Raw genomic sequence first — 24,299 nt, forward strand, 5'->3', positions numbered from 1 at the left:
AAGAGTCACTGCACTTACGGAGGCCCAAAGCCATGGCTTCCCACCAAATATTTATATATCCTGGCCCAGGTGAACTTTACAAATCAGGGGTTATTTTTACTATAAGCAATGCTGCCTAATACCATAGCTGACTTTGCAACTTTAGTAGACTTCCAGGGGCACAGAGCTATAAAGTAACCCAAATTTGTCCTAAGAGAAGGAGAAAAGAAAACTATTCATACCTCCTTCAGCTGACATGCTGACCTTTATAAAGTCGTTAACCAACAAAATTAGGTTTGAAAATGTCCCTGTTCCTTGAGTCAAAAACAGTATTTGGCACATGAAGATGCTTTAAAAATGTTTGTCAGTGAGCAAATTAATAATAAATAACAACATTAAAGGGATGCATTCAACTAAAACAAAACAAAACACAGGTGTTAAAAAAACTGTGTTACCTTGGGCAAGTCTTAATTTCTCTAAATCACTGCTAGCGTTTTTGTGAAATGGGAATAATAAGTGTCCATCTCATGGGGATTGTTTTAAGGATAAATGACGTAATGTATGTAAAAGATATTACCCTGTTTCCCCGAAAATAAGACCTAGCCGGACAATCAGCTCTAATGCGTCTTTCGGAGCAAAAATTAATAGAAGACCCGGTATAATATTTTATTATATTATATTACATTATATTATATTACATTATATTATATTATATTATACTATATTATATTATATAAGATCAGGTCTTATATGATAGTAAAATAAGACTGGGTCTTGTATACATTTTTGCTCCAAAAGCTGCATTAGAGCTGATTGTCCGGCTAGGTCTTATTTTTGGGGAAACACGGTACAAACAGCTACACTTAAATTTTATTATTATAGATGGAAAGAGGAAGCTTAGAGAGGAAGAGATTTGTACCAGGTCATATGTGGTGGCAGAGCTGCCCAGGTCTTCTGACACCAGCCCAGTTCCTGTCCTTAATACCATATGGCTCTTTCATACAAGTTATCTTACCCAGTTAATGTTTAGGAAATCAGAAACCTCAAACCAATGAACGTTTTTGTCCAGGAAAGAAAACTTCTGTGAAGGTCCACTTTGAAAAGTAGACTCCTCACCCATCCTTCACAGGACAGAGCTCATTAAGGCACACTTCTCTTAGTGTTAAGGGTGAAATCAAGATTTTTCTCAAGGGCACAGGAAAAAGAGAAAATTATGTTCTCAGCTTGCTGCTGATTAGCAGAGGAAGGGCAAACAGCACCTCTATGCATTCGTTCTTGAAGGTTCTGGTTCCTTTTTCTTTTCCAATAGCCACTGCTCGGAGGGGGGATGTGAAAAGCAATATGATCAGAATGTAACGAGAGAACAAATCTCGCTGGAAGTCAAATACCATTGTTAAAAAACAGGCACCATGGGCAGAAGCCCAACAATCAGAGGCTTTCCCCAGTGTTCTTTGAATCCATTTTTTTTTAAAGGTGTTAAAAAAAACACCCTTAAAATAAACCTGCCATCTTGTGAGGACAGGAGGAAGGTTACCCATCTTTGCACCGCCATCTGCAGGGCTAGCTCAGATTTAGGCTTCCTTGAGCCACACTCCCCCGCCTCCAGCCTGTTCTTTACAACATATCAGGGTGGGGTTGATTATAGTCTCTTAACTTAGCAAAATTCAGTTACACTTAAAATTTGAAGTGACCTGAGGAGAGATAGTAGTTTGCTTCACTATGCATTTTATTCTTTCAATTTCACATTCTCTAATAATTTCTAACATTGTGGTTGGCCCAGTTTTATTTATTGGTCTGAGTTACAATCAGGTCAGTTTATGAGTAGGGTCAGGATTCAGCCTATACTAGGATTAGAGCTCAGTTTACTACTGGAGTCATGGCTCAGACAGTGGTTGGGATCACGGTTCACACTGTAGTTGTGATTGGGGCTGTGATTTACATTCAATTTTACATTATTTTTTTAAAATATTGCATGTGTAGATACACAAAGCAATGGTTACCATTTGATGATTGGAGTTTCACAATGATCCTGTAATTTTTTAAACTATGTAAATCACAAGCATCATAATAACATTTGAGATCAAAATCAAGATTTGAAAGCATATCAGTTTGTGTTGGGCTATGAGAATAGTCTGTGATTATGGAAGAGATCCATCTGTGATTAGCATTAGGGCTCAGTCTGTGCTGGAATCAGGTCTCAGCCTACAGCAGAGATCAGATTTGTTTGGGGGGAGCACTAGGATTCAATCTGGGGCTGAGGTCAGAGAGCAGGATAGCGTTCTATTCCAGGAAAGAAATGAAGGAAGCATTGGTCAAGAGTCCGAAGAGTCCATCGAGGGGCTGTTAGACCAGAGGACTGAACAGATGGGGAACAAGAGAACCAAGGAGGGGTCAAAACAGAGTTGGTGACCCCCGTCAAAATGGCATACATTAAAAGGATTGACAATATCAAGTGTAGGTAAGGATGTGGAGCACCTGGAACTTTCTTATATTGCTGGTAGGAGGATAAATTGTATAACTACATTAGACAACTTTTTGGCAGTATATTTAAAGGTAAGAATATATACACCCTGTGGTTTAGTACTTCCACTCCAAGGAATGAACTGCTATACACGGTATGGATAAATCATGAAACAGTGTTAAGCAAAAGAAGCCAGACACCAAAGAGTAGATACTTTATGATTCCATTAATATGAAGTTCAAAAACAGGCAAACTTTATGATAATAGGAGTCAGAATAGGAGTTATATTTAGGGGGTGGTATGGACTGGAGGGGCCATGAAGGAGCCTTCCAGAAAGATGGTATGGTCTATAATTTGAACTGGATGGTGGTTACACAGGTGAATATATGCAAAAATTCACTGAGATGAACATTTCATATTTGTGCACTTTACCACAGGTAACTTGTATCTCAATGAGAAAAACAAAGAAAGTAGGTGAAACAATATAGAAGAGTGGGTGGCTAAAGATTGGTTAGGGAGTTTATTCCACAGTCATGACTTTTCTGCCATGACAGTTGTGATGTTATTGCCATGGCTTATTGAGCCTGGGGAATGGGCCTGAGGGGTGTTGAGGGTGGGTGGGTGCAGCCATTGAAGCAACCACACTGGGCAATGATGTAGTATCAAAAGCCACAGACGTGGAGTCAGAAGTCCTGAGTTTGGATCTCAGCACTGTGCTTAGTGTTTATCCAGTGGGAAGCACTGGTATGTTGTGATTGGTCATGAGGTAAATTACAAATTATTCATTGATAATTATAAATCACGGAAGCTTTTAATAATTTTCTCTTAATTCGTTTGAATTCATAACACATGTGTTTGGTTAAAAACAAATCAAATCGTATAAAAGTGTATACAGTGAAAAGTTCCTTTTCCTCCCATCCTTGACTCCAAACCCCAGTGCCCCAGTCTCTCTTGAGAGGCAACAACTGTCATCAGCTTCTTAAATACACTTCCAGGGATAGCCTATGCATATTCATGAATGATTTTCTTGTAGAAAATCAGAGCAGATTCAAGGTATGCCTATAATAATTGCTTGCATACTAAATGCTCTATTTCAAAAATAGAATTAAGTTTTCATTATCAAAATAATACATGCTTATTTAAAAATTGTATACGTAAAAGTGAAATCTCTTTCCACCCACTCAACCACCTCTCACTGCTCAGTTCGAGTTAACCACTGGTAACAGTTTCCTATGTGGCCTTTCTGACAACTTTACCCCTGTGTTAACATATTATACATAGAGTATTACTACAAATAGTAAATTTGCAATCTGATTTTTTTCATCAATAATGTATTAGAGATATCTTTTCACATCATTTACATATAGCCCTGTTACCCTTCTTAATGACTACATAGCATCAAGTACTTTTCAGTGGGAGAGAAAGGGATGAAGCTATGGCAGGAATTACACACGGGAGTGTGTCCACCTGAAGGCATCTTGTGTCATATGTGTCCTAGGAGAAAACAATGTTGAAAGCAGCTGATTTAACCCATCTGGGTCTCTGTTTCTCATCTATAAACTGGAGACAATAATGAAAGCCCTGACACCTCACAAGATCATTGTGATGATTACATAGAGAGAAGGAAAATGGGTAACAGAATACTTTGAAAACTGGAAAGTGCCGTGCAAATGTGAGAGACTTATTCCTGGAGAGAAGGGAGGGGCACTACTTCCAGGGTCTAAAGTCTAACAATCAACACTAATAATAATTGTTTTTCATGTGTTTCTTAGCCAAATGAACTATGCATCTTTGCACAATAATTGTGAACATTTGTTTTTACTTGGGCAGATAGTCTTCTAAAAAATATATATGTATAATCTTCATTTAATCCCTCCACCAGCTCTATGAGATAGGTACTCTGATTATTTTCATTTGACATAAGGCAACTGAGACTGACACAATTGGCAAGTACAGGTCTTACTTCTAAACTGCACCAAACTCTATGCTATTTATTTTGGAGGTTTTTGCCATGCTGGAGCTATGTGGCTGGCCTGTGACTTAAACAGTCAGCTAGAGAGTAAGCATTGGAGAAAGAAGCAGCTCATTCCACTGGTACTGAAAAATAAAAAGCAACCAATGACAAAAAACACTTAGTCTCACAGGTAATCACAGGTACTCACTGCTGCCTGCTCCACGGCCCTGCATGACTCCCCTCTGCTTAATCAAAGCCCAGGACTAAGGCTTTCCTTAGTCCTGTCCAATAACTTTTCCAGACCTTTAAACTACGGGAATTTCTAAAACCATCTTCCCCATCATTTCATATCTATCTGGGAGCCTGTCCTAGGTTAAGTTACGTCCCCTAAAAAAAGATATGCTGACTGTTACCTGCTTGGAAATAGGGTCATTGCAGATGTAATTAGTTATGATGAAGCCATACTGGAGTGGGGTGGACCCCTAATCCAATATGACCTGTTTCCTTATAAGATGGCCACATGAAGAGACAAACGGGGAGAACGCCATGTGATCACTAAGACGGAGATTGGATTTATGCAGCTGCAAGCCAAGGAAGGCCAAAGAGTGCCAGCAAACCACCAGGGGCTATCAGGAGGTAAAGAAGGATTTCCCTACAGGTATTGGAGAGAGGGGGGCCCTGCTGACACCTTAATTTGGGACTTCTAGTCTCCAGAACTGTGAGACAATAAATTTCTGTTATTTTAAGCCACCTAGTTGGTAATACTTTGTCACTACAGTCCCAGGAAACTGACACAGAGCCTCAGCTATTTAACTAGTCACTACAGATCTTAGCCCAAGAGGCATCAGGCCTTCTTTCTCCTGTCCCATTCCTGTTCTCTGAGCTGGCCCTATTATCCTCACTGGTTTGCTGTTACAACATTCAGACAATCATACCCATGACATTCCCTCTCTTCTGCCAGGCAGCACACCAGTGGTCTGTTTACTTCCCTATATACCCTGCACTGGGTGGGTCAGATCTCCTGCCCCCTGCCTTTTCCTGGCTCAGGGCCAGCACAGCCCCTCTGGGGAGACAGTAGATTGAAGCCCCCTTCTGGGTTGCCAAGGCAACAGTGCTGTCTGAGTGCCCTGGAGCCAGGCAGCTGTGGCTGCAGGGAAGGGAGGAACCAAGGGAAGGGGGGAGGCTGCCGGGGAGACTAGGAGAAAGACCCTAGGAGAGTCCTTAAAAGTGCAAACCCAGAAGGTGAAATTAAAACTGCAGCCTCACCACGACCACTATTACAAAGCAACATGCAAGACTTGAGATCCAGCGGAAAGACTTTACTCAGGATTCTATATGGAACTCAGCACTGTGTGTCTTTGAGTCCGAATCCCATTCAAACCTGCTTTGAGGTCTTTTGACAGCAGGAGAGATCAAAAGATAACAAAATTCAGGCAAATGGGGACTGGCATTTTGCACACCAAGGGCAAGTCTCTTATAAACTGCCTTAAAATGCACAGTAAATGAAGAGAAAGAAGCTCACGAATTTTAGTTCACAATTAGCAATGCCTCCTGTGTGCAGGGAAACTTACAGGATACTGGGGTACTGGGGGGGGGGGGGACGCTGAGAGTACAGGGAGGAACAAGATGTTATAGTTGCCCTCAAGCCTCTCAGAGTCCTTCTTTCAATCATTACCGCAGGACTGGACTTATGTAATAGCATGCTGGAATAGTCTTAGACAATTCTTCTCAGTCCATGGGGTTAGGGCTTCAGGGGGGCTTCAGGGGGGCATGGGACTCAGTCCTAATCAATCAGGTCACCATATAGCCCTGGCCTCAGAGGTGGGCACATCCTCAATCTTAGCCAATGAAAGTAGTGAGTCTTTTGCTAGGATTGCTGACAGGGATACATGTTTTCTCTTCTGTGCTAGGAGCTGCCATTACCATCTTGCCACCACATGGAATGTCATATGAAGTCAGCACAGCTGAGAGATGAAGGAAGATCAGGAGCCAAAGATATCATTTGAGCCCCTGAATCAAGCCATGCTGGATCCACCCTAGACTTTAGGTTGCAGGTGCCAATAAATTGTGTCTTAAAGTGGCTTATGTTACTTCCAATTCAAAAGATTCAATAAAAGATATATTAGAAACTCTTTTAACTGATTAACCAAAGCTTTCCATTTCCTATGTAAAATACACCTATTTATACCTTCATATACTGAACACTCACAGCCAATAGGCTGTTTTCTGGTGCTTTGTCCCTAACTTGTTTATGTTTGTTGTATTTATTACTACAATCATGTTATTTAATTAAATATTAAGTAAACTGCAGAAACACAAGTGCAAAAGGGAAGTAGATCCTGGTTCTATGAAAACTAAGTTAAATGCTTTCAAAAGACTTGATAAAAAGCGAGTATTTCAAATTGCTTTTCGGTTAGATATGGATATACACATAGTTAAAAATGAAGCAATAAAAAGATGGATGGGCTTTACACTTAGCTTTGGAAGGGTCTTTAGGTTCTTTTTCCCCTTGAAAGAAAAGAATGCTAGAAAGAGTGGATGATGCATATTGGGTGAGAAAGAAACCATTAATTGTCTCATAAGAAGCCTTATAGCTTCTACCTGGGACACCTGGAACATTTGCTCTGGGGGATACCTGGCACTATGTAAGAAGTCTATTTATCCTGAGACTACCAGGCTGTTAGGAAGCTCAAGATGGCCACATTGAGAGAAGGAGAGATGTACTCCTAATACCCAGCTATTCCAGCCATCTCAGCTTAAGTACCAGACAAGTGAGTGAGGAAGCCACCTTGGATATCCAGCCCAGTTGAGCTTTCACAGGACTCCAGCCACCACCTGACTGTAGTCTTACAAGAGATTCTGTGTGAGAACCACCCAACTGAGCCCCGTCTACCCACAGAACCATGAGAAATAATAATAAATTAGTGATTTAAGCCACTTAATATTAGCCTGGTTTATTATACAGAAATATACAACAGAAAATCAGTCTTTTGTAGACAAAAAGAGAGTTCAAGGAAAGGGAGGTGGTTGCTAATGTCAAATCCTATAAAGAGATCATGGAGGATGAGAAAAAGCCATTGTATTTTGCAACTGAGAAGTCACCATTGTCCCCTAAGCATTGCAGTTTCAATAGAATGGTGGAAGCAGAAGGCAAATTGGAAGTGTTCATAGGGCAAGTGAGTGGTGGGGAATAGATACAATGGTAGATTGGTCCTTTTTTCTTCCTTTTTAAATAATTTAACATTCAGTGATAATCCTTGCCTGAATCAATTATCTCATTGGAGATTGTAAAATGGTGATTTTCTATCAGTCCTACAGTTACTAGCTGACATTCTTCCGTAAAGAAAAGTTTCCCCTTATCAATTGGGGATGGACCTAATTTCTTCCTAAAATGGCAGGTTAAATGCTTCATTCTTTGTCTTTAATAACCAATTTCCTGACAAAGGAGTTAGTGTCATAATATTTCCATTGGTGGCAAATGAGATTTTTTTTTTTTCTCCTTTTTTCTTTGAATATCATTATGGACTGGTGTGTGGACTCATGTATCACCTTTATTCAATGTGTTACAATCAATAATAGGCTAAATTAGTCTTTAAAGACGCAATGGAGGACAGGCTAAGGATGTGATCAGATAATTCCTGGAAGAATACAATGGTTAAAGAAATACACACACGCACACACTTATCCTTATCAGTAATCAAAAAATGAAAATCAAAACTATATAAAAGAGAAAATAACTACAAAACATCTAATTCTGCTACTGGATATATAACCCAAATTTGTCTCGCTCAGGTCCCATAAGGGACGTGTTTGAAGACATTCACAGCAGTGTTGTTTTTGGTTGTGGGAGTTGGAGATAATTTGGGTGTCCATAATTGAAGACATCCTTAGGCAAAATGTGGTGAATGAAGTACTACACAGTAGTTAGAAACAATAGACCAAATCTTTAAAATATGTTGTTGTAAACAAGAAAAAAAAATTATACACCTTACAATACTATTTACATAAGAAAAAAATACATGCATCTAAAACAATAACACACATTTTAAATGGATACCTACAAACGAAATGATATACACTAAACACACCAAAATGATTTCCTGTGGTGAGAAAGGGGAATGAGATTGGAGAATGTGAATAAGAGAGAATAATAAGTAAACAAACAAATAAATAAATAAAACCAATGCAAGAGGCTTTGTAAGTGGGGAATAGGATCAAGTCAATCCCATATATTTAAGTAAAAATAAATACATAATTAAATAAATAAATTGCTACAATCTTTCTGAAAGTAAAACCTTTACAAACATTGACCTAGCACTCCTACTTTTAGGAATCTAGCCTAAGGAAATAGAAACTCATGTTTATTAGCATTATAACAGTGAGAAAAATGGTCAGCATGTGTTCTTTTGCCCTCGCTCACACCCTGTAATATACACCCCAGTTGTTTCAGGGAAACCTCAGAGGGGTTTCACAGGAATTTACGATGTGCTTGTGAGCAAGTGTAGTCATGTGACATTGGTGGTTAAATTCATCATCTGCTGCTCCAGCCCCTTCCATTTGGCATTGCTATTTCCATGGCCTTTGCTGGGCATGGTTACAGCTGTCGTTGAGTTCCACCTCATCTGGAGCCCTTCAGTTGCTAAGGCTGCCGTTGTTAATCTGTGGCATAGCCAAGACTACCTGCTCTTTTTTTTGGTTTTATATACTATTAGAAGACTATCTTTGTGTTAAAATTTTTCAGGAAATAGCTGTTTCAGCATTTTTTTAATAATCTCTCTCCTCTACTCTCCATCACTCCCCACCCCCCAAAAAAAAAGTTGCAAACCAAACTGGAAGACAAAAACAAGTAATAGATATGCTGTCCCCCAATAAAGTCCTGTTCCCCTTCCCCAATAAAATCTTAAAAAAAAAAAATCTTTGTACCTATTAAATAATAACTCTCCCATTATTTCCACCCTTCCTCCCCTAGTACTTGTATTCTACTTTCTGTCTCTACGAATTTCCCTATTATAGGTACCTCATACAAATGGAATCATACAATGTTTGTTGTTTGTCCTTTTGTGTCTGGCTTATCTCACTCAGCATAATGTTTTCAAGGTTTAACCATGTTGTAGCATGTATCCGAATTTCATTCCTTTTTAAAGCTGACTAACACTCCATTGCATGTGTATACCACATTTTGGTTGCCCAGCCATCTGTCAATGGATTTTTATGTCACTCTCACCTTTTGGCTATTACGTATAACACTGCTGTGAACAGTGACGTGCAAGTGGCTGAGTCCCTGCTTTCAATTCTTTTGAATTCCACCTACGAGTGGAATTGCTGCATCATATGGTAATTCTGTGCTTAACTTTTACAGGAACCACCAAACAGTTTTCCATAGTGGCTGCACCATTTTACATTCCCACTAGCAAAGTACAAGATTTCCAATATCTCCACATCCTCATCAACTTATTTTCTTTTTCTTTTTCTAATGTTAGCCATCCTGATAGGTGTGAATAGTATTGCATTGCGGTTTTTTATTTGCATTTCCCATTTCACTTTCAAGCCTTTTTTTTTTCCAAGTCAAGTTTTTGTCCTTCCAATCTTAGTTATGGAGGGTGCCGTTCAGCTTCAAGTTGTTGTCCTTTCAGTATTAGTTGTGGAGGGCGCAGCTCAGCTTCAGGTCCAGTTGCCATTTTCTAGTTGCAGGGAGCACAGCCCACCATCCCTTGCGGGACTCGAGGAGTTGAACCAGCAACCTTGTGGTTGAGAGCCCACTGGGCCATGTGGGAATCGAACCGGCAGCCTTCGGAGTTAGGAGCATGGAGCTCTAACCGCCTGAGCCACCGGGCTGGCCCCCAGGTACAGAGTTTTTGTTTGGGATGATGAAAAAGTTCTGGAAATAAATGGTGGTGATGATTGAATAACACTGTAAATGTAGTTGTATTGAATTGCACCCCACCCCCCCAGTTCATAGGTTGATGTCATAACCCCCAATGTAATAATATTTGGAGATGGAGCCTTTGGGGGATAATTAGGTTTTGAGGTCATGAAGGTAAGGTCCTCAAGATGAGATTAGTGCCCTTATAAGAAGAGACATAAGAAAGTTTGCTCTGTCTCTCTCCCTACGCAGTGAGAAATCAGCCTTCTATAAGCCAGAAAGCGAGCTCGCACCAGAAACAAACTATGTTGGCACCTTGATCTTGGACTTTTTAGCCTCCAGAACCATGAGAAAATAAATTTTTAAGCCACCGCCCTATGGTATTTTGTTATGGCAGCCTGAGCTAAGACAGTAGTTAATGTCACTGAATTATATGGTTGCAAATGGTAAAAATGATAAGATTATGTATATTTTACCATGACAAAAAAAAAAAAAGGAAACAAAATGTGAAATTGGAAATTCTGCTACCTTGTCCCCCCTTTGCAAATCTCTGGATGCCAGTCTCAGAAGGACATTAGTAACTGTATAGTACTGACTCTAGTCCAACTCCCTCTGCCTTTCTGCCTTATATGGATAAGGAGAGTGATGATCAGAACTGAACTGATTTAACCAGGGTCATAGTTCTCTGTTCTTCATCCTGGATTCCCTATCTTCAGGACTGGCACCACTATCACCCAGCTGCCCTAGCCGAAAACGTTTGTCATCCTTGATTCTCTCTCATCTTGCTCAACAGCTATATGCCTTGGTGGGAAAGGGGAATGAAATTGGCATTAGATATTTTGGGTTAGATATGGATAGAGAGTTAAAAATTAAGCACTAAAAACATGGGTCTCTCTCTGTTCCTACCATCTCTGCCTGTTTGGGTCACTTTCATCCTTTGTATTATAGCTTTTTAGCCGGTTTTATTTCTTTTCTCCTTGTTCCCACTCAATCCATTTTGATTGAAATGGGGAACACAACAGCTGGAGTCTTTCCAAAATCCAATCTGATCATGTCATTCTCTCACTAAAACCTTCAATATCTCCCTTTCGTGACTCCGGTTAAGTTTAAATGCCTCAACATGGTATTCAAGACTCTTCAAGGCCTTCTGGTCTCCTTTCAGCTCTCCCGTTTTATTTCTTCTCTCCACTCATCACAAAGGCTGCACTCCAGCTCCAGTAAACTTGTGGTTTCCTAAACACATCCTGGTCATCTCTTTTCGTGATGATTGTTGGAAGATGGACATTTTCAGAGACAAAGGTCACAGAATACACGGATGTGGTCTTTCTTTAGTACCCCTTAACTGGAGGCCCAGGGCTTGGCCTCTTGTTTCTTCCTGGCCTGCAAGGCAGCCTCAGTGGGCTCCTTTGGTCACTGGATTAAACTGAATGTCTGCCCCTTCTCTTCTAGGGCTGGTGAGCAAGGCATCCCACCAAAATTGGAGTAAGAGCTGAAACTGGTGGTTGGGCTTTGGGGTAGAAATAGAACCAATTTTGTTCAAGGCTGCTGAGATCTATCAAAGGAGAGAAAAATGCCATAGTTTATGGGCATTCTACAGTGGGCACTGGGATCAAAACCCCAGCTAGTACTATGATGTTACCTTCTTCCTTTGTGACCAGAAAGTCAAGGCTGGCTGTTGGGAAATACTAGGTACCTTGGCCAATCATAATCTTAATGTCTTATCAATCCACTTTCCCCCAACCTGTTCTACCTGGTAAAGTCTTACTCATCCTTAAGTTCTTAACTTCTAAGAATGTAGCTCACCATCCTCCAAGGAGATTGTAAATTCTTTTAAGGACTGGACTATATGTTCATCATTGTATTCCCAGTGCCTAGCAATGCTGATGTCTATGTGAGTGAAAGATCATGCACTTAAGAAGTGTCAGGGTGGAATTTGAAATGTCTGTTGCCAAAGATTCATCCACACTTCTCTCTCATGGGGCCAGCCTACCATGTAGCACTGTGCCTTATCAACTTGTAGCTTCTCTCTCCCTGCTCAGTCCCCAGCTGGTGGCTGCATGTAGGGAAAGGCTGAGGATAATACTTTATTGAAATGATCTAGTCAGCAGTTTAGCTGCACCCTCACACACGTGGCTGTACTTAGGGGCACTCCTAACACATGGTTGAGTTGTTTTTTTTCTCTCCTCTAGGGCTTTGATATGAGAGTCAGAGAAACATGAAAAGGAAACGGGTTCAGTGACCAACATCACATCCAAGGAGAGGAGGGCGGCCAAGGGCGTCATGAATCTGCATAATTCTTTCATAGGAAAACTGTCAGCACAGCTCAAGAGCCTTTCCTCACCCCACAGCCTCTCCCTCATTTGAGACTAGGCCCAGCTGAGCTGCATGGTTTCCTGTAAGTCTTTTAACAAGGGCGTTTAAAGTAAGAAAGAGGAAGAGAAAGTTAGAGAAAGGGGCAAGCGGCCAGGGTTGAGCTAGGTTGGCCTCTGTCATAATTCAGGAGGGGTCTCTAGACTCAGAGAAAGCAGGGCATTTCCATCCGTTGCATTCTGCCTCTGCTATCCTCTCTGGGTCCGCAGGGACTGATTTACCACTGAGACACAGCCTAAGAGGGAAGAGAGTTTCTCTTCTAAGAGTCTGAAAGGGAAAAACTTTTAAGGAAACAGCTAAGAGACAGAGAGGAGACTGTAGCTATAGTGTCGGGGAGAGGAGGAGGAGGAGGAGGAGGAGGAGGCCGAGGCGGCGCAATCCATGGAATGGGAGGCCCGCGGGCGGGCGCGCGGCGAGCATCAACTACCCGGGCCGAGCCCCTGGCAAATCGCAGCGCGATCACTGGTGTTGGGACAGCCGCTCAACGGAGTCCTAGGCTCAGCCGGGCCTGGGTCGCGTGATGCGTGGCTGGGGAGGCCTGCGGCCACGACCCGGGGGACGGACCGGGGGCGGAGCAGCCCTGGGAGCCGGGCTCTCCCAGCTGGGGGCCTTCAGCCTCCCCGCCTCCGCGAGCGGTCGCAGCAAGGATGCCCCACGGCGCCGCCCGCCGGGCCTGGGAGACACCGCCGAGCAGCCCGCCGCCTATTGGCGGCGGCGGCGCGGCGTCCCCGCCCCCTCCGTGTCCCCGCCCCCTCCGCCGCCGCCGCCGCTTCCCGGCTCCGCCTCCTCCTCCTCCGGGAGCCGCCTCCGTCGCCGCCACCGTCGCTGCTGCTGCCGGCCCGGGCCCAGCCAGCGCCCGCCGCGCCGGAGTCGAGTCGCAGCCGGAGCCGCTGCCCGCGGCCCCGCCATGAGCGGAAGCGCCGCCGCCGCTGTCGCCGCCGCCGCTGCCTCAGCAGCCGCGGCCGCCGCGCACTTCCAGCCTCAGTCGTCGTCTCCCAGGCCGGGCCCCGCGGATCTCGGGCCCCCGCGCCGCCCGCGCCCCCCACCGCCGCCTCCCCGGCCCGAGCCCGCCGCCGCTGGCCGCCTCAGCCCTCCGGGCCACGGGCCTCTCCGGGCGGGCGCACACGGTGGCGGCGCCTGCGGCCGAGCACCGGGAGCAGGTATGGGGTCTAGGAGCGGGCCATGCGGGGAGGGGCGTGGGTTGGTCCCTGGGGTGAGGGGCTCAAAGGCGTGTGGTCCAGCCCGCCGGCTCTGCGGAGTGGGTGGAGCGTGGTCCGGGTCAGCTTTGTCCGGCCCCTGAGCCCCAGGGAGCCCTGCGTCCCTGCCGCACGGTGCAGCTCACAAAGCGTTTTCCCTCCCAGTGTGGGGCCCCCACCCCTGGGATGGCCAGGGCAGGACCTCTCTAGGTCTCCGCTTGGCGGAGGAGGAAACTGAGGCTCACAGAGGGAAGTGACTTGCCCAAGGTCACATAGCCGCTGAGAGTCGTAGCCTGGCTGAGACCCAGGGCGCGGGGCCCTGAGCAGTGGGGTGGGGGTTGGGGGGAGGAAGAGCCCCCAGCTTCCAAGAACCGAGAGAGATTGATCCGGGAGGAGGGGGCGCTAGGCCCTGGTCCCAGGCACGCCCACCCAACGCTTTTTGGGTTTCCTTAGGAGAAAGGATCTCTTGCTGGGTGGGACGGAGGAGCAGGGACCGTTTTGGGGGCTTGGTGGTGCCCTCCGGAGCCGCTTTGGGGAGCAGCAAGGGGAGAAACTTCATGGAGGGTGTGTGCTCTCGGAGAAGAGGGCTCCTTGAGTGAGTAGGTCAGAGCTTCGGAAACTTCTTATCGCGGGGACCGTTTGGTCTTTGCCAGGCCACCTTCTCCACCACAGCACGGACTAAACCAATCCAGCTGGAATTAATAGGAGGGAGGCCTGCCTACTTTTGTGGACATTCCCGTAAGGGGTCTTTTCCACGTAATGACCCGAGTTTCGCTCATGCCCCAAGCAGAAGTGCATATATGGCCCTAGTAAAGGCATTCGTGCTACCGAAGGCCGAATGAGTTTTTCCCCGGTGGTCTAGATCTGTCAAACTTGGAGAATCCCTTGAGAGAACAGCTATCCCAGGCCTGAAGGGGAGGAGAAAGCTGGGAGGATTGGGACAACTCACCCCCTTGCCTGGCAGGTAACGCAGGGCCGTGCACTACAGCGGGACTCCCGTTTTATTCTTTGGGGTGATTGAGTTGGTTGTTTTTACTGTGGATGCATCTTGGAAAGGGAAGGAGAGGACTTGGAGTTCTGGAGGAGAGGGAGAGAGAGCGCGCTACGTGTTATATATAGGCAATGAAGAGGGTCCTGTGGAGCTAGAAAATAGAAGCTGTGGAATGGGGCAAAAGAAAACGGTAGTTAGACATTGTGGGGGAAGGGAGATGAAAGGGTTGCTGAGGGGAGGGGACAGTGTCTAGTCTAGAGAAAAAGATTGGGATGTTTCAAAGAGGGAGCCAAACGTGATGAATTTGAAAGGTGTTCTGTTCGAGGTGGATGATATCTACAAGGTCGAGTAATAGGTATTGGTCTGCAATCATTTCATTTTCTTTGAGTAAAGACAGTTGTAGTACTTTTTTATATAAATGTTTTGGCTATTGCACTCCCCACCCCCATTCTCTCTCCTGATTTAAGGCCGCTGGCCCATAGTGGTTAGTGTCTAGGAAGTAAGGCTTGACAAAAGAGGGAATGGAAGACTAATTAGCAAATGCATTAATTAGGGCCCTTTGTCCAAGATGATTCCTTGTTTAAGTCAGCTGTTTTCTTGCTGCCCTCCTGCACCTCAGCTTTCCAGCTGTGGTCGCTGTTGGCAGGGTGCTTTGGGAAGAACTGCCCCGATTTAGACAAGATGAATTAGATTTTTCTAAAAACCTGTGAGAAACACATATTTGACAGATACTTATGAAAGCATGAAAATTTACTTGTCAGAGACTTATAATCTGGGAAATGCAAATTGAAACAACAGTGAGATGCCATTTCCCAGCCATATCAGATTGGGAAAAATTAAATGCTGTGATAACTAAGTGTTAGTAAGGTTGTGGGGAAATCAACTTTTAATACTGCTAGTGGGGATGTGTTAAGTTGGTGCAAAAATAATCGCGGTTTAAAAGGTTAAAAATAATGGCAAAAACCGCAATTACTTTTGCACCAACAAATATATACAGCTACCTTGGAGCGTAGTAGTGTAGTGACGTCTAGTTGAAGGAGGGCAAACATACTTATTTACCCAAAATGTCCATTTCTAAAAAATCCTTGCACACTTGTCCAAGAAAATATGTACGAAAGAAGTACATGAATGCCCATTGTAGCTTAAATATCCACCAACAGGGGAACACATACATTTTTAGATTGTCCCACACAGCTGAATATTAATGGCACTGAAAAATAAATTATAGCCACATGCATTAAAATGGTTGAATCTCATAAACATAATATGGGACGGGGGAGCAAGTAACAGAAGAATTTTTACAGAATGGTTCTACTTGCATATAGTCTGAAAACATGCAAAGTAATATTGTTTGTGGCTGTGTACAAATGTAGTAAAAGTATAAAAACATGCATGGTAACAACTAACACCAAATTCAGAGTAGTGCTTCTTTCTGGGAAGAGAAGATGAGGAATGGAATGGGACAGGGGTACACAGAGAGCTTTAGATCTATAATATTCTATTACTAAAAAAAAAAATCTGAATCAGATAATTGCAAATTAAGATTTGCTTATCTTGAGTGTAGGGTACAGAAATATTCATTGTATTATTTTAAATATTTTCAGATGTTTGAAATATTTCTCACATGCAAAAAATGTTCTTATTTATAGAGCACAGGGTTTTTATCATGTAATAAGGAAACTAGCTACAGGCTCCAGCCCTGCATGGCTTATTAGGATGCAGGCAGGTGATCCTTTTCTCGCCCTTTTTCGACCTGTAAAGCCTAGTTTTGCGATGGATGGCTTTTATTTTGGAACTACTGATAGGCGTGGAGGATTTCCCAATGTTTCTAAACTGTCTAGTGGACATAGGTCAAGCAGTTTGAGCTTTGTCAAAATATAAGTGCTCCAGGACATTTTGACTTATCAGATGTAGGGGGAGCTGGCAGAAATCTGATTCTAAAAAAGTTCCCCAGTAGATTCCGATGCCCGCTACAGTTTGAGAGCCACTGCCTTAGGCTCCTTTTGATTCTGGGTTGTAACTCCCTCTCAGCTTCGCCCCATCCTAGCCCCCAGGCTGCCTTCTGTTGCTCCTCCTGCAGGACGGACTAATTTGGACTCATGTGATACTCAGCTTTTTTTGTAGGGCATAAAAGAATGATATGGTTGGAAGCCATTGAATGTTAAACTCTGCATAATCCAGGTTGTCTGTTCCTCTTATTTTCACGCAGGTAGCCAAGGGGCCCACCACCCACCAGGGCTATTTAGTAGGTTTTACAAATTTTAATCACGTATGTCACAATAATGGGGTTTATAATTAGGATAGGAGCAAAAAAGGGTCTAACAGAGAAGGAAAACTAGCAGATCTGGCAAAATTAAATCCCCAAAGGTAAATGTACGTGATCATGACTTTCTTAGCAGATGACAGTGATGGTTTGAGTGTTTTAGTTTATGACATGCACTTGAAGTTTAGCTATTTGAACGTGTAGTCAAAGATTAGGGGCTTTAGGAAACAACTGATTATCCCTCAAGATGGAAGTTTCCTTTCTCCCAAATTTGCTAGATTTGCTTCTCTGCTAGATCTTTTTTGCTCGTGTCCTAATATGTTTAGAAATTAATTTCTTTAACGAATGTGAGTATTTCTGGTAATGAAATTTGTGAAATGCCTGTTTGTCTTTGGTGAGGTTCTTCTTTCTGGAAAGTTACTTTGGAGGTGCAGTGTTGCTCCTGGTCCTTTTGCAAGGCTGCTGTGCAGGGTTGTGCCGTCTGTGTCCAGCACGAGGGCACCTAGTTTAGGTGACAAGTGAGAGCGAAATTTATTCTGTGCTACAGTTACCAATATGAGCACCTTGTGTGGAGCTGTGTCCTCTCAGAGAGGGAGCACACGCACCCTTTTCTAAATCGCACAAAGGTGCCTTCTGATCTAGCATACCCCTGCCTTTCTGGAACTGTTGGTCCAGCTGTAACAATTGTGCCTTCCGTAGTCATCATGGGCTCTGTGAAGGGGGCTGGTTGGTGCTGGGCCTGAGGCTCCAAAAGAGTTTTCTCTACGTGAACTTTTCATGGGAAGGAACCCACTCCTGGCTTTTCATCACCGTGCTCAGTGGAACCAAAGAGTTCAGCTTAACTTTGTAAAATTTGTTTGGGGCTGGAAAAATATGTACAGAATAAACTATTTAGAAAATACCATCATTTTATAGATAGAATGAGAGAAATCATTAAAAAGACAAGCGTCGGGTAAGTGAAGGAAAGTAGCTAGCTATGGACCACATTTGCTCTTGCTTCTAACAGTGCTCACTTTGAGGGGGAAATACAATTTTATTTTTATTTTCCTATTTCCCCCTACACTAGCATTCCTGAATTTCTTAAGACCTGAGGCTTTTTAGCCAATTTTGAAAATATTTACCCATTAGTATTTTCCATTAAGTGGTTGTTTATGCTTCCTGCTGTTTCATTTTTTTCTTGGAGAGAGAGCAAGGGGGAGTGCTGAACCAAGGACAAGACTGGACTTCCTACTGCTTTTGCAAATAATGGCAGTGTGTTTTTTAGAATAGTTGTCATGGAAGAGTGCTGTTCTGCAGGCTTAAGGGAGAGGTACATTTGAAGTGGTTTCTGTTGTCTTTTTTATTATTTTTAAACATGGTTGAGGGTGATGGATCGAGAGTTCCATTGTGCTTTTTCTTCTGTCTTGACGGGATTTTTTTTTTTTTTTAAAGAAAATATATGTAAACAAAAAAAAAGGTTTAACAAAAATAGTCTCATGCCTACACAAGGGAAATAAACAGTTCTCACCTGCAGGCCTTCCCTAAAGCAGTTTCAGTTTTCTTCTGTCTTGCTTAAATGGATATTAGCACAATTATAGGGACTGTTTAGAGTCGTTACTGGAGTGATGTGGGCAGGTGGTGGAGGAGGATGATGGGATTATACTAGGGTTTATCAGGAGTTCACTGCAGCCATGATATGGAAAGCTACCACTGCTTTGTCTGCTTTTGTGATAAAATATGTGTAGAAATAAGGGAGAGATTGTGAGTTTTGATAAATATTAATACATATAATCATTTGATTCTGTTGAAAGAAGAAAAAAAAGAGAGGGAAGAAGTAGTGAGAGGAAGAAAATATATAAGAGAGCAATTAAGTAGCAGATGTTTTGTAATGCTTTTGAGATCTTCCTTGAGTTGAAAGTTACCTGTCTGTATCCGTTCTGCTTCAGCACCTTTGATTTCAGTGTCCGCAGATGGTGCTCACTGGTCTTCAGTTGAACCCTGTTTCATTGTCACAGCTAGAAAGTGCGCAGTTTTGAAGACTAGACTAGAGTAGTAGTGTAGGCAAAGTAGAACAAGTATTTATTTCATAATTGCTTTTACAAATAGGAGTTGGGACTCATTAACAAAAAGGTGTGTTTTTTTCCATTTGGCTTTGAGGCTATCTTATTTAAAAATTTTTTAAATTGAATTATCTTCCTATATATAGAGTTTTGTTGCTACCCGAACATATTTGAGCACCTACTGGGTGCCAGTGACACCTGTACAGACCACTGATTCACTGGGTTGATAGATTTCATTGTCAGGGACTTCATTACCCGAGGTACTGAGAACAGTACAGAGGTGTGAGCTTCAGCTGTTGCTTTCTCTCCCTTTTTTCATGCTTCCTTCTGCTCCCTGGCTTTCTGCGTTTGATGATGATCTAGCTACCCATCTGTCGGGACAGGCCCCATCCCCTTCTCCCCGCATGGGAGGAATACAGAGGTTTCAAAAAACCTTTTGACTGGGCAGCCACAAGTAAAATCCCTCAAACGATATTGAGCCAGACCTGAGGGCCACCATAAGTGGTTCCAGCTTCTCTTCCTTCGTTGCTGCCTGTGTTGCTACCACCCACCCTTTGCTGCGGAGCCTGGAAGGCGCCCCACTCACCCCCAATCATACAAAGAGGCTTTGTGTTCTGAGGATGTTCTAAAGGCGGGATCACTGTAATTATAATTCCCTAAGCACAACCAAGTAATAGGGGCAGGCAGGGTAAAGATGGTATCCAAGTACTCGTTGGTAGGGAGAAGTCAGGCGGGGATTAAAAATCATCTGGAGACAGTACCAAAATGGATAATGGAGCGTTGTTGGTAATGCTGATGGGAATGTGTTTAAGTGAATACATTTCAGGATTTTAAATTCTAATACTTCCAAGATACTTGAAGCTTTAAAAAGCACAAGACAACGCAAATGTTTTTCTTTTTTTTTCAGTCTAAAATTGTACGGTTACTTCCAAAAGTACTTTAGAAGAAGGTATGTAGAAATCTGGGCCTACTTTGCTTTATGTTTGTGTTGCCAGAATGATTGATTACCTAAGAAAGCCACGTACAAAACTTGCTTATTATCCAGAGGTGCTCTTACTAATCCTTTTTTTTTTTTTTTTTTCAAGTTTCTAAAAGTAAGCACTAACTGACACTTGGGGGAAGCTGATTTCCCCCTGCCACCACCAGAAAAAAAATCAATCGGAGATACGTTCTTAATAAACTCTTACATCAATCATCCTATGTCATAATGTGTTTCCAAGCTCTGATGGAAATCTTTTTTTAAGTTTTTTTTTTTTTTTTTTATTGGGGAAGGGGAACAGGACTTTATTGGGGAACCGTGTGTACTTCCAGGATTTTTTCCAAGTCGTTGTCCTTTCAATCGTAGTTGTGGAGGGTGCTGTTCAGCTCCAGGTCCAGTTGCTGTTGTTAGTTGCAGGGGCGCTGCCCATCATCCCTTGCAGGAGTCGAACCGGCAACCTTATGGTTGAGAGCCCACTGGCCCATGTGGGAATCCAACCGGCAGCCTTCAGCGTTAGGAGCATGGAGCTCCAACCGCCTGAGCCACCCGGCCGGCCCTGATGGCAGTCTTTTAGTGAACACTTTTTGTCTTACTATGTTAAAGTTAACTATTAGTGTATTACTTTTACTAGTGTCTCAAACAAACTTTTTTTTTTTTTTAAAGAATGCATCAAACAATTGACTGCAAAAGTTATCCTTATATGGTAGTAGACTTCAGTTGTCCTTAAGATGAGAGGGTAAAGAGGTCCTTTTTGTTGTAATTAGCACTGACGTCTGTGGTGAGTGAAGCAGCCAGGTAGATAGTATGTACTCTGGAAACCTGCAGCTACTGTGAGCTGGCCCTTCGTCTCATTACTTGTTGGAGTCACGTCAGGAGTTGGACTTTTATTTTTACTGTCCAGCATGATTTTGAGAAAATCTACCTTTTTATAGACAAATAAAATTGTATATATTTAAAGTGATGATTTGATACATGTATACATTGTGAAATGATTACCGCAATCTGGTTAATACATCCATTACCTCACAATTACCTTTGTTTTGGTGAGAATGTTTAAGATCTGTTCTGTTAGGAAACTTCAAGTATATGATGCAGTATTATTAACTGTAGTCACATGTTGTACATTATTAGATCTTCGAAACTTATTCATTTTACAACCGAGGGCTTGTGTCCTTTGACCAACATCTCCCCGTTTCCTCCATTCCCCAACCCTTGTTGTATTCTCTGTTTCTGTAAGTTTGACTTTAAAAAGAAAAACATTTTTTTTTTTAGATGCTACATATAAGTGAGATCATACAGTATTTATCTTTCTTTGTTTGGCTTATTTCAAGTAGCATTATATCCTCCAATTTCATCCATGTTGTCGCAAATGGCAGGATTTTCCTTCTCATGGCTGAATAATACTTCATTGTATGTATATAGTACCACACCTTCTTCATGCATTCATCTGTTAGACACTTAGGTTGTTTTCCTATATTACCTATTATGAATAATACTGCAATGAACATAAGAGTGCAGATATCTTGAGAAAATCTACCTTAAATTTATCTTCACATAAGACTACTGGGCAGTCCATTGCAAAGATACTACCCAAATAATCCTTTGAAAAGACTACCAATTTGACAGCTAATTTTTATGAGATTTCAAAATACACAAGGATCCATTTTATCTGCTTTTAATAAAAAGCAAGGTTGATCCCCACCCACCCCACTCAACCCCCCCTCACTGTTTTAGGCCAGTATATTGATCAGCAGTGACTTATATTTTAGCTCAATTATAAACTGTTATTTGGCTACTTCATTTGTTTCATTTATAATACATATTTCCTTTGGGGATTTACCTCTGACTGTTTACTTCACTGCTCTCTGGTGGCCATTAAAAGAAAAAACATTTATTGAGTGCCTACTATGTACCAGGCACAGTGAGGATTACAGATCGGATTCAGATATGCAACAGTTCTGGGATAGATTCTGACTGTGTTAGCAGAACAAATGCACCTTTGGGCCTGCTAACCCTTATATACAAGGGCAGAGGATGTCAAAATTGGCATTAATAGTAGTGATTAATAGTAGTAATTAATAGATATGATTTAACCTTGATACTTAACATTGGTAAAGCACAGATCTAATCAGATCAAAAATTTAAGTGGCTGCCTTCTAAATAAGAGAAATATTAATATTATTTGGTCTGGCATTTAAGGCCTGCACAATTGGGTCTTCATTATTCCAATCCCGACTCTTCTTCCTCTTGAATATTATTCTCCAGGGAAATAGAATGCCCCGTTCATCTGTGTATCACTTTTTCATCTCTGTTCCTTTGTTTGTTAATTCAGCTTAGAATGCCTATCCTTCAGTTTTTCCAAATCCTACTTATTTTTTTAATATCTCGATTCATAGTGGTCACTCGTGTGCAAGGTTCTGTTCTGTGTGCTTTACCTGGATTAATTCATTTAATTTTCACCGCAGTCATCTGAGGTTAATGCTATTATTATTCTTAATGTGCCTATGAGGAAACTGGAGCACAGAGAGGTAAAATAACTTGCTAGAGATGATGCAGCTATTAAGAGTGTTATCTGGGATATGAACCCAAGCCGTCTTGTTCCAGAATCTGTATTTTTAGCCATCCTGCTTTACTGCATCTCACTATAGATAGCCTAAGCAAACTTAGCAGTTAGTTTTGGTAACAAAAGACTGAACATAAACAAAGGTGATCACTGTTTTAGCAGCTAAGGAGAATATTCATTCTTTAGTTTTACCTTTGCTCCTCCTGAGAAATATGCTCCCCCTTTTTATTGTGTTAGGATTATTTGATTTTTTTTTTAAGTCATTCATTTTTCACAAAAGGTGTAGGTGTACCTATTTGAAGTGGGTTCACTTTAGATCAGGCATATTTAATTTGCTTCTTGGAAAATTTCCCATGTTCTGTGATTCTGAACATTAGGGTCTTAATTGAGTCCTTGTTTGGGCATTTAAATAGACAGAAAACTTTGGAAAAATTTGACCCTACTCAGAGGAACTTCTGAATCCCACCTTTTTGTGGATATGGGTATCCCTGCCAAAAAAAAAAATATTTAAAAAATCTGCATAAGAATGGATGTTGGACTTCTTTTTAGCCTTAATTTCCATAGTAAACTCTGATTTGTCACAAGCTAAAGCATAAACATATCCCTTTATCCAGTGGTACAGAATATGAACAGGCACAGTTGGAGAGTTTCGTGTTGGGTTGATGCTGTCTGAGGCAGTGGATTATTTGAGGAAGATAATGTAGCATAGTGGTTCCCACATGAACTGCGTCAAAATTGGTTGGAATGCGTGTTAAAAATTCTCTATCTTTAGGTGGCCTAAAGTTGGAATCATGAGATTGAGTAAATTTTCCCAAAAGCAATTACACATGGTGTTTCTAATATTATTTCATCTATATTGTGGCTTTCATAGGCATTGGTGGGCCATCAATTTAGAAAATGTTTTATGGCAAAATGGGATTCTAAGGTCAAAACAGTATTTATTGACTTTTGGAACATGGCCTGTTTTTGACTTGAGCCTGCCAATTCACTCTTTTTCTCTTACTTTGCTTATGGATACCTAGAAAGGAAAAAAGAATTCTATGCCTTTCAAATTACTAAACAATATGGAATTAATTCATAGGAGGTAGATATTCTTTATATTCAGGCAAAGTAAAAGCTGATTAATTTAGATAATTGAGGAATTTTCTGCCCATTTACTGGTTTAAGTTTCTTTAAGAATCTTAGTCTCAGAACATATCTAGAGTTATAATATATTTTGGGGCTGTAATGAAAGACATTGTATGATATATATATATTGATATATATCATTGCTATATATCAAGAATATGAGTCATGAACTCCTTTGATCTAATTATTTAATGTTTCTATTGAAAAGTGGGCACATATTGTTGAAAACAAATTATTACCATTTCATGACATTTTTGAGCTTTAACTTTAAAAAAGAGCTACCATTGTGTGCTTAAAAAATTAACCCCAAAAACCAACAAAGGTAACAAATTAAAAGATTTGCCTTCTTAAAGTGAATTTGTGTGCAGCTCATAGAGTTAATGTCTATGTTAAGATCAAAACTAAATCAGAATTTGACTCTAGAAGGTTTAGATAATACCGTACATATTTCGAGTCTAACTTTTGGTAGAACAAAATCTTTAAAAAAAAAGAACTGTCTCAACTGACAAATGA

At 41.8% G+C, this 24,299-nt stretch overlaps 1 protein-coding gene across 3 annotated transcripts in view; it reads left to right on the plus strand.

Annotated features, from left to right (window-relative positions):
* Nucleotides 1-13,421: 13,421 nt before the first annotated feature.
* The window catches only part of RNF38 (ring finger protein 38), a 108,237-nt gene continuing 97,359 nt past the window's right edge, over nt 13,422-24,299 (plus strand). The window contains exon 1 of one of the 3 annotated variants that reach the window (XM_019729102.3): nt 13,422-13,787. In XM_019729102.3, coding sequence (XP_019584661.2) covers nt 13,535-13,787 — 253 coding nt within the window. In that variant the 5' untranslated portion in view covers nt 13,422-13,534. The remainder of the gene's footprint in view (nt 13,788-24,299) is intronic. The other 2 variants (XM_019729101.3, XM_074330714.2) reach the window with 2 other exon arrangements.

Source organism: Rhinolophus sinicus, chromosome 16 (genome assembly GCF_057876585.1).
Source record: "Rhinolophus sinicus isolate RSI-liver-muscle chromosome 16, RSI-T2T, whole genome shotgun sequence".
Taxonomy (NCBI): Eukaryota; Metazoa; Chordata; class Mammalia; order Chiroptera; family Rhinolophidae; genus Rhinolophus; species Rhinolophus sinicus.